General features: G+C 32.4%; 1 protein-coding gene across 3 annotated transcripts in view; it reads left to right on the top strand.

Moving 5' to 3' along the window:
• Positions 1–64: 64 nt before the first annotated feature.
• Positions 65–11977, top strand: part of LOC107450835 (gamma-glutamylaminecyclotransferase) — a 46249-nt gene continuing 34336 nt past the window's right edge. The window contains exon 1 of one of the 3 annotated variants that reach the window (XM_071184119.1): positions 65–179. In XM_071184119.1, coding sequence (XP_071040220.1) covers positions 141–179 — 39 coding nt within the window. In that variant the 5' untranslated portion in view covers positions 65–140. Of the gene's footprint in view, positions 550–11977 lie in introns of all 3 variants that reach the window. The other 2 variants (XM_071184118.1, XM_071184117.1) reach the window with 2 other exon arrangements.

Below are 11977 nucleotides of genomic sequence, written 5' to 3'. Positions count from 1 at the left end.
CTTACATTCTGACAGCAGTTGTTTACTTTGTGCAAGCTATAAGCTGAATTTTTTATACACGTAACACATTAAATAATATATTTAGCACTTACTTGCTCTAAATACACTATTTTTTTAAAATAAATATAGGGTGTAAAAAGATGGAAAATGAACCTAGTCCTCTCGAAAATATTGTGAAAGTAATTCTTTATTAGAATTTTATTTATTATTATTATTATGAGGTTTTTAAACTGTTTATCTTTATTGTGTGCTAAAACTTTATCTTATTCTGTGCGAGTACAATGTATGTATTTACATAACACCATGTTGAAGCACAGCATCAATTCTTTAAACCTTCTCAAATTGCAACATTTGTGCAGGGAACATTATGGTAGAATTCATTTTTCGATCGGCTTGTGTGCAAAATCTTTTCGCGAGACAGAAAATGAATACGCTCATGAGGTATTGCAGACGATTCCTGCATACGCCAAATCGACAGTCAAACAACCAGTTGCATTCGGCGTGAGTGATTATTCAGAAGGCAATAAAGAACTCTCTGAATTCGCAAAGGTAACTATGCATTGCATGTCTCTAAACATTAACTTAGAAGAGGGTCCTTTTTCTTTACCAGTGTTAAATCTAATCAAACGTCTTCCTAGTTTATCAGATGAAAACCTTTTAAAATGCCTTTTTTTGTTGTGTTGCTTGCCTCCTACTCCCAAAACATGGACGCCCAATTTCAAAGCTCTCTGGAACAGTTTGGATTCTGAGTGCGTCAAGAGATTGCCAACTTGGAGTACATCTCAAAAACTGTTAGTGGCTGACTATTGGTTTCATTTGAGACTGAATAGGATATCGCAGTATAATAGGAACATGATAGACAACCTACTGCAGAGACTGAGCGGTTTGACCGATGCCGAGATGGTGCAGCTCATGTTTTACATCAATCTGCAGAGGGAGCTGCGACTCGATTCTTCGGAATCTTTGAAAGTGAGGCTTGTACCAGTGGTGAAAAATATTTCCATCGACGAGTTGGGAATCGTCTGCTTGGGTTTCTTCAAGACTAAAAATAAACTGAATGACATTTCTGTCATAAAAATTATAATCGAAAGATTCATTGACGAAATCGAAGTGGCTAAAAATTTGACGCTCGTATCGTTGCTGAAGTTTTTAAAAAAAAGCATCCAACTCTCTTATACAGAGATGTACATACCCTTGCTACACAAATGTACAGCTTACACGTGTCGATGGGACGTCCACACGTGTATCCATTTAGCTCTCTTGGCGTCTGAATGCCACGTTTATCATCCACTACTCTTAGATTCTATAGTGGAAAGATTATGCTCCACTATCGAACGTGCACGTCTGAAAGACATGATGAAATTGTTACAGTGTCTGTCCCATTTCAACCACCACCCCCCACAAAAATTCAACTCGTTGCTTTTTTCCGAAATACGGAAAGAATCCAGACGAGACGAAATAGCACATCAGCCTAGAATTTTAATATACATAGCACTGTATTACTCTTATGTCGGTCATTATAACCACACGCTTCTGAATGTCGTTCTGGACTCTGATTTTGCGCAGAAATGCATCTTGGCTTTTCCAGAAACGGAATTGACGTTTGCAGAGGTGGACTGCTGTACGGAAATCGAATGCAAGGATTACACTGGGAACAGATTGGGTAGACATTTCTGGACTGTTCTGGAAAAACGAAGGGGGAGTGTCGACGTGAAAAAGCAAAACGCCTTCACCCGGCTTCTCGGGGAAACACTCTCTGCATTTACGTCGAAAGAAAATATCGAGGTGAAGCATACATTGCCCCACATGTTTTCACCCGACATAGTTATTCGGGTGTCTGGTGATCAGAAGTCATGTGACAAAGATATTTTATTTTCCCCACCAAAAGAAGAAAAATGGGCATGCCTCGTGATGGGAGTTCCGTATTCGTTTGCCTACCGTTCGAGGCACCGAACGGGCGTGACGGCAATGAAGATGAGACAACTTGAAAAACTGGGTTATAAGGCAATATTGATACCACATTACGAACTTCCTCGAGATATCGAAAGGAGAAAGAAATATTTAGAGAGAAAGTTGAGATGTATAGGAGTTTGTTGCAATCTTTTTTAATGATGTTATAAAAATAAAGGACATCACATTGTTTCATTTCTTTCCTGTTCATCGTCATTTACTAAAAACATGGTGCGTAGCATTTTTAAAAAGTGCTTAATTTTCCCTTTTCAAAAAGGAAAATTTTTTTTACCGTGTCAATTTTCATCACGTGTTATGCAAAAGCGTGGCTTTCACATTGTTCTATTCTAGGTTTTTATAATTCAATCAAACACATTGCATCTCGGCAAACCTTCAAGCTGAAAACTCCAATCATTTTACAATTTTGTTGAAATACTTGCAGGTCTGCAGATGCGTCTATTGTTATGCAGCATAGTTGCATTTTGCAAGATATTCTCCATTTCAGACTTCATTTTCCACCCTCTGAAATCGAACTGAAAAACCACACGATCTTTTTATGATGGCTGATATAATCAAGAAAAGAGTTCTTTGTCAGAAATTACTTATTATAGCATGTTCATGCAAAGTCTTTGAAAATTATTTTGTCGCTTAAAAATGTTTTTTAGTGCTTAAAAAGTACTTAAAAGCTGCTTATTTTTTGTTGAAAGATTTGGCTACTCACCCTGTTAAATTTTTTTTATAATTCGTAATTATACTGAATCTGTCAAACATGGTTTTCTTTAACTGCTTCAAGAATAGCTCTGAGCATTTTTCTTTCAAAAATTAGTAGTTTATTTTTATCAGATTTATTTGAAGGGTAGTATTTGCAGCCATAAAGAATTATCCAAGAACAATCGCACCCCCTCTGCCTAAATGGCATACGTCAACAACAACAATAAACCTCTATACTATAAATTAATTTCAATGGAATTAAGCTTTGATTTCAGTTGGTTCCTCATTCACACCTATTAGCCATCCTTATTCTGTTATTAATTATGTGGTTGTCCTATGGTTTTTATATCATTATTAATTGTAGCAGGCTCTCAGGGGGCCCTTGAGAATGGAATTTTTTTAAAAATTGTATTTTTTAAAATAAACAAAATTGCCTTAAATATTTTTTAAATGAAATATATTCTATTGTATAAAGCAGTGTTTTCATCATAGCAAAAAAAATGGGTGAGAATTTCTCACCCTTTCTCAAAAACAGGGTGAGATTTCAAAAAGTTATGTGAGATTTCTAAAAACTAAAAAAACACAAAAACTCTTGAAAAAAAAATCTTTTCTTTAATTATAATACATTTTTAACGTCTTCTATTTTTTAAAGCATTGAATATTTTTCGTGCATCATCATAAAAGATTTTGCCTTTACAAGGTATTTGTCCATCTTACATTAGCACTTAAAAATTGGAACGTTTTACATGAAGAAACGTTACCTATGGTAAACACGTGGTTCTAGAGAAATGTGTTCTGAAAGTGGTTCCGTGGTTGTGCTCTGTTGTTCAAAAAGGTTCTGAACAATAATGGTAAATAGGGAAATTAGAAAACGGAGCAGATGTTGAAAATAATGAAAGATCCAGGAAGAAAAGTGAAACGGATTTTATTCTAAATGGCGTAATTCGAGGCTTTTTCCAAAATGCGAGAAATTCACGAATTTTGAAATTGATTTATAGAATGCGCGAATTTCTCGCGGTAATAATTTTTTAATGCGAGAAAAGAAAAAATATGCGAGGTTCTCGCGCTGTAGGGAAAACACTGTATAAAGTGTGTAATTTGTTTTGATTATCATGCAGTGATTGATTATCATGCAAGCAACAATAATTTGAATAGTTTATCTCCAAGAAATCAACCGAAATCTGTTTTTCTACGTTCCAATGACGTTTTTATGTGAATTCAGTTTTTTTGTGTCTACTAAAAACAAATTTAAGTGTATTTAAAACAAAATGCATTTAAATTTGTTCAAACAATTGCATGTGTTAAAAATGCTTTATTTGTGTATGTGAAATTTTTTAGTTCGATTTCAAGCGGTATGACCTGTTCTAAGGTCCCAAACCATTTTTGTGCCCGTGGGCCCTGTGTGTTATTAAGACGGCCCTGGTCTGATACCTTCATATGTCTAATAATTAGTCCAGTCCTCGAAATTTCAATTACTCTCTTCCCGAAGTTTATCCGAATTAATCCAATGTTTTAACAGAAGGCTCAAGCTTGGTAAAAGTTTGTTGGGTGCATCCTATTAATTCAATGCCATCTGCATAAGTCAATAGTTGAACAAACTTTATATTTATCAGTCAGACTTCTATTTAAGGAACTTATATTTTGCAAATTTCTCTATTTTCTATTTTGCGAAAAAAAAAAATTTTTTTGAGGAACCAAGAACATTTTGGAAATTTCTGAGTAAAATAACTCCCAAATTTCAAAGTGAATTTTCTATTTAACGACCTTTTTTTTTTTGAGATCCACTTTCCTAAAATATTTCAAACTTGTTGACGCATTTTATGGTGGAATGACCTTGAATTTATTTTCGCAACCACTTTTAGAGAAAGCAGTAAAATCCTTTTCCCTTTTTGTTTGCATCTGAAACGAAAAAACTCAGACAAAAATAACAAATTTTATCACTAGCAATTAAACTTAAGAACGCATGTGGTATTGTATGATTAAAATTACTTTTATAATAAATTTGTACATAAATAGTAGATACTAGTTAACAAGATAAAGGTGTATCAGTTGCTATTTTAATTATGTCTAGTGTTGTTTAAGAATTGAAAACCTGTTTTGTGTTTAAATATTTCAAAAGGTGATTTTCTATTTAACAAATTTTCCATATAACAAACTTATCAGGAATAGCGACTTTGTTAAATAAAGGACCGACTGTGTATATATATATATATATATATATATATTAAAATTTAATCGAGGTATCATATAATAAGAATGCATAACAATATGATTAGTGTTTCTTAGACGAAATTATAATACAATGTTTTTAGAATAAGAATTTTATTTTTGTATTGAAATAAAACTGTAAACAATAACAGACTTTTTACTAAGCGTCCTCTTCAGTATAAATATTTTCATTTATTTTCTCCCCGATCAGGGTTGTGGTGAATTTTTGTAGTGTATAGTGGAAGAGCGAAATGTAGGAATATGCAAGGGAAGGGTTTGCCACCTTTAGTATTTGATAAAATCCTTTTTTTTTTTTTTAAATTTCCAATTCTTTTATATAAATTCTGTTTATATCTATAACGTTTTTATTTGCACCTTTAAATATCTAATAAGATATTCATATTAAAATGAGAAATTGTATTTCACAACTATCAGGATATTTTAAAGAAGAATATTTAGATGTTTTGATGTACCTATAATTATTTTGTTCTAAACCTTTTATATGGCAAGCAAAATAAAGCTGGCGTGATAAATAATTGTAATCCTGATTGAAATAGTAGAAGCAGAACAATTGATGGGCATTTCATGAACCACTGAATTCCTATTTGCCCGCCCTGCATAATGCATATAAAAATCTAACTTAATATGCTTCAAAACTAAAAATGCTTTTTAGATACTTTTTTCTTTTTATGCAGATAGAGTTGAACCTCTAATTAAAGAAGTCACTGAATCCCAATAAGTTCGTTAAATAGCAAATCACCATTTGAACACAAAATAGGTTTTAAATTCATAAACACTAGACATAGTTAAAATAGATACATATTATTATCTACTATCAAATTGTTTCAAATGATTTTATCATTTCAGCATAGGAAGGTTTGGTGATCTCTTCAGCATTTCTGTCTTCTTCATAATTTGTTGCTGTGTTTTTATTTTTCCCGCTGTCCGAAATATCCAACTCAGTTAACGTTTCTGTGGCTTCAGGATCAATAAAAAGAAAATCATTCATCAGTACTACATCATCGTTAATTTCGTGGTTCTCTCTTAGCTGTACTCACATTTTTTTAGTTCTAAAGGAATATCATCCTCAGTACTTTCCAAATTCTCCGCACTGACTAAGAGTCCAGCTCTAGCGAAACGGTTAGGAATAGTAAGATCTGTAACATCATAGTTTCATGTTTTAGAAATTTCTGTTATACTTTCTCGTAAATTAATTTTTTTGCATGGATTCCTGTATGAAATGCAAATGAAACGAGATAAAGATTTTACCTCTTTCTCTAAAATTTAAGTGGCTGCAAAAGTCAGTTCATGGTCATTTCCCATATAAAATGTGTTAACTAGTTTGAAATGTTCTGAAATATTTTGCGAAATTGGATTTTGAAGAAAATTCACTTCGCTATTTGGAAGTTATTTTACGAAGAAATTTCCAAAATGTTCTTCGTACCTCGAAAAAAAATCGCAAAATAAAGAAATTCACAAAATTGAAGTTCGTTAAAGAGAAATCCGACTGTATTGCTTTAAATACACCCAGAAAAATAAAAACACATTATAAAGATTTAAAAAAAATAATTCTGACTTGTTGAAATGCAATGGTTAAAATAACTTACATATTATTTACAGTTAAGTCACTGTTTTATAAGATTATCTGAATTTGAGACTTTCAATTGCAAAATATTTGAAATTTTCATAACAGAATAAAAAAACATAATTTATCTTCACAAAATATTTTTTTATTGTTTAAATTTTAAAAACTTTTCTTTATTTATTTTACAAACTGCTGTTTAGAATACCATATTTGAAAACAAAAATATATTTGCTCTATCATTTATTCCAAAAGAAATCAACATTGTAAGATAGGATTGATTCAGTTTAATGGATTAAAAATAAAGCGGATTATTTATAATAACAAAATGATACTGTTGCAGTAATACATGATGATTTTTGGGCAGGTATTTTATTTACGGCACACTAGAGCTGCACAATGGGCTATTGGCGACGGTCTGGGAAACATCCCTGAGGATGATCCGAAGACAGGCCATTGCAATTTCGATCCTCTGCGGAGAGAGGATGGCTCCCGTTCTTTGGTAGTCTGCGCGCATTTTATGGTAGAACAGCTTAACGAGTATCGATACCGCACCCCTTCGGTCCCTACGCAGCCTGATCAAAGTGGTTACAAACCTGCTAACTGACCGCAGAGCCAGTGATGCTTGACTTCTGTGTTCTGCTGGGAACCGTGTGTCTTTACGATCAACCCACTAAGGGACCCGTGATTTAAAGAAGTCGGAAATAAGTAAGAAGCATATGAAACGGGGAAAAATTCAGCAATTTACACCCATGCCTGTGTTAGGCATCATTTTAAATGAAGAAGTTAAGTCAATAGTTTAAAAGTTCATTATAATAGTATCTAATATTATTTTTTTTTATTTATTATAAAATTATCCGATATAAACTTATGAGCTATGATATCTCTGGAGCGTCAGACTAACCGTGGAAATCCATCAAAAATTCCTCCATGAAGGCAAATTTCGCCCAATGCTTGATCCCTTGTCTTCTGGATTTGTTTCAAAATGACATGGAGTTGAACATTAGTGGTGGTAAACCCGAAAAATTGGGTCGGCTGTTCAAATCAGAAGGCTGTTCAATCAAAATAATCAGATTTTTTTGATTTAAATAGGATTTTTTTGATTTTTATTCAAATACACTGTAAGAACTTTATTAATTTATGATTTTAAAAAATTATAAATATTTAATCAAATTAACTTAATATTAAAACTATATTATAACAATATTTTAGAAGCTCTAACTAAAATAATTTTTCATTATAATACATGGCTTCGAGTGCATAGCAACCATTTTGAAACAAATGCATGATTAAAATTTAAAGACTAGATGAAATAGAGAATTTAAAGAATACTTCAGGGGTCTGTTTGGGTTTTTCTGAGAGGTACCTATTTTGTGAAAATTAAAAATTTTATTAAAAAAATCAACACAAATATAGTAAAAACATGGAATTTTTGTTTCTTACGAGACACAAAAATAAAATTTTAAGAAAACCTATTTTGTGTGATTATTCTATCATTTTTCCTAAAGTTAAATTTGTAAAGGTACCGGCTTGGACAGACCCCTGTGCTTTAACTATTAAAACAAAGTTTCAGTTAGCAAACCATAACTTTAATTTAAAATCGTGATTTCTTTTTTTTCCTCTTGATTTTTAAAATGACAAAATAAATGTAGCAGACTGTGTTTATAAATGTAGTCATTCATCAAAAAATAAATAAATATTTAATCTATATATTTTTATATTAAAATATTCATTTTTAATTCTATATCAAAATAGATAAGTTAAGTTAGAAAATCTATGTATTCATTGGAATTTTTTTTCACAAAATTTCTTTATAGAAAATCAGATAATGTCAAAGATACTGTAAACATATTATGAAAAAAAATACCAGTTAATAACCCTACTGCATCAAATAGACTTCGAAAGAGTTTGAAAGGGAAGAATGACATTATATTAGGAAGAAAAAAAAACATCTGAATTCATCAGCCCTTTTTTTTTCTTTTTCTGTTTTTGGCATATTAGGGTAATTTCTTTTTAATATAACCTCAAGTTTCGGAAATATACATTTTCCACCAATAAAATATGATGTAGATTTTAATTCACGCTTTTTCATTCAAAAGGCAGAATTTTAATTAACATTATTTGTATTATTTTTTGAAAAAACTTCATGTTTATTAATTACTTTCTACAGCTATGCAAGTCTATATTAAGACAGCATTAAATGTTTACTTTAATCTGTACTTTCAATCTCAAGAATCAAAAGATTTTTAAAAATGTAATTTCAAATGTGTTGGAATTTAACACACACCAAGAAAGTAATTTCGTTAACTAAAATTAATTAATGCAGCAATTTATTTAAATTAAATTTTAATACTAAGAAAAGAAAATAATAAAAGTATCAAAAATTTAAAACACTGTTTTTTAACTTTCAAAATCAATATATATAGATAAAAAAATTAGTTGATTTAAATCAATGATTTTTTTTAAAAAAATCATTTGATTTAAATCAACGAACCCTGGTTGAAATCCATACAAACAGTAAAACAGTTAACATAACCATATAACAGTAAAAGAAGGTTTGGAAGTTAACTGAAAAGCGAAGAAAATTCTTGCATTGCCGGATGATTTTATTAGTGTAATTTGTGACTGTTAAATTATTCAATAGTTTTGTTTTAAAACGTCTTTTAAGAAACTACACTGTCGTAAGAAATTAAGAGACTTTGATCGATTATCTCTAGAACTACTGGATCGATATTTTAATGAAATATGCTATGTATACATACATGGATGCAATACAAAACAAATAACCTCTCAACAATTGTAATACACACTCATGATCATGCATAAAACTTGTTGGAGTCTGAAGGTATGAAACAGCGGTTGCAGAATAAACAAACAAAAGCAATGGGTTAATAGTATTATGGTCCCCTCTTAGTCTGCAGACCTTGCAGCGAGATTTCATACTCGAAATAAAGCAGTTTATCATTCCCTGTGGCAATTTCATGCCTTCCGACTTTAGCGAGTGTTATGCACAATCGTGCGTATGTATTACAATTATAGAATGGTTATCTGTTTTGTATTGTAGCAATGTCATATCAAATTTCATTAAAATCGGTCCTGTAGTTCTGGAGATAAAGTCTGCAAATTATCTTAATTTCTTAAGTAACGCAGACTATTTACATCCAATTTAATAAGGCTGTGGGAATTTTCATTACCCATCGGTTCCCGAACCTATGATACCTGCCCAAAACTATCCGGACACTCATTGGTACTCCTGAATTAATTTGATGTTTCTTCCCCTGATTTAAATGGCTGCGTAATATGCGCTCTAATTCGTCCCAAAGGTCGTTGAAACAGCCGACCCAATCTTTTGGGTTTCAGACTACTCATGTTCAACTCCGTAGCCTTGTCATTTTGAACCTAATCCAGAAGACAAGGAAACTCCTGGATCAGTACCCGCAGTGGTATGATTCTTTTGGGGGGGGGGAACATGAAGGGCTCTGTGACACGACAGATTTAACGTGCAACAGTCACCCAAAGAATATATAAGTGAGAAGAAGACCAACTCTCATAGGCCCCCATGTAAACCTGTTCAGTCAGCGGGGATCGAACCCACAACTTCCTGTACATGGTGCCCTACCCACCAGGCTATCCAGGCCCAAAGATGTTGTTCTATGGGGCTCTGAGAAGTTTTTGAGTACCTTCAAACCACGTCTGTGCAAACCTCGATGGGAGATTGGAAGAGAAATGGGTCCGAAATATTGCCATAGAGTGCAGCATTGTCCACATACAAACCGCAGGAACTCACGGTGCCATGCCAAACCACGATTTTTAATTAAACTGGTGTTCGCAGACAGGGTGGATAATCTCTAGAACTATTGGACCGATTTTAATGAAAATTTGATGTGTACATACATTGATACAATACAAAACAAATGACCATTCTATAATTGCAATACACACGCACATGATCGTGAGTACTACTCGTTGGAGTCGGAAGGTATGAAATTGCCACAGAACAATTGTCAAAGAAAATGATAAACTGCCTTATTTCAAGTATTAAATCGAACTGAAAGGCCTGTATATCTGTAAGAGGGGTCCATATCCCCTATTAACCCATTTTTTTAAATATTTATTCTGCAACCGCTGTTTCATACCTTCAGACTCCAACGAGTGTTACGCACGATCATGTGTGTGTGTATTTCAATTATAGAATGGTCATTTGTTTTGTATTGTATCAATGTATGTACACATCAAATTTTCATTAAAATCGGTTCAGTAGCTCTAGAGATAATCGACTAGGTCTGCAAACTCTCTTAAATTCGTACACCATTGTAGAACAATGCGATTTTTTCGAATATATTGGTTAAAAAAAAAAAAAAAAAACGTTTAATGTTCTTTTGTCACCTTAAGTTGTTTAGAAAGTATAAGTTCTGCTAAATTTTAATTAAATTGGAAAAACTTTACTTTAAAATGGTCACGTTTTAGTGCATCTTAAACGATCTATATTAAACCAAACTTTTGCATATTATTTTTTTAAAAAAAAATATGCACAGAAAATGTTCGAATTTTTACCGTTCATCTCCTGAAAAGTTATAAATACAAAACTGACCAGAATGGGCGCAAGAATCATGATTTTAATCACAAAATCATATATATATACACACACAGGGTGATTCTAAAAAGATGGGCAAAATTTTAGGAAGTGATAGTACACACCCAAGCAAACAATTTTTATCCAAGAATGCATGGTCGAAAACAAAACGCAAAGGTGCTGGAGCATTTGGAAAGTTGTTTGATGCAAACGTGAAAGCTCCATTCCTGTTGCGAGTTACTACGCTGCGTTACTTGTCGCCAGGCTTTCGGCAGCTGCAGGGCAAGTTCGTGATATGCCTAGTGTGTTTCAGAATGTTCACCTATCTTTTCCTCGCCGTTGTACTGCGTGCATAGCCACTGCCGGCCACTGTTTTGAACACTTATTGTAATCACATGACATTAAATTTTGCTTTTATAACTTAACCTCATCGTTCTTTGTGTATTTTTGCCTCATATAAGACACTAAATTTTGACGCCCTCTAGCGGTTTTGCGTTTTGTTTTCGACCATGCATTCTTTGATAAAAATTGTTTGCCTGGGAGTGTACTATCACTTCCTAAAAGTTTGCCCATCTTTTAAGAATCACCCTGTATGTATATATATATATATATATCAGGGTTGGGTTTTTGCCGTCAAAAACTGGTGTTTGACATGACAGTGGTAAACACCGTGTTTTTACCGGTAAAAACTGTCAAAAACCTACTGTTTTCTTAAATTTATGGCATATAGCGGACAATATATTATTTTCACATAATTGGCCTTATAAATGAATGTTGTAAATGATTGCTATTGATTTTGTAACTATATACATGTATTCTTATAGAAGGATATACATTCATACAGTAATATTGTAATATGCTTATTGAAAATAGTGATACTTAATTTTATCATTATAGCTTGTTTTGCAAATGATTCAAAATTTAGCACTTCTTAATTGTTAGAAATAAACAAA

This window comes from Parasteatoda tepidariorum, chromosome 8, assembly GCF_043381705.1.
Source record: "Parasteatoda tepidariorum isolate YZ-2023 chromosome 8, CAS_Ptep_4.0, whole genome shotgun sequence".
Classification (NCBI taxonomy): domain Eukaryota; kingdom Metazoa; phylum Arthropoda; class Arachnida; order Araneae; family Theridiidae; genus Parasteatoda; species Parasteatoda tepidariorum.
This window is presented reverse-complemented; position numbering and strand designations above follow the sequence as displayed.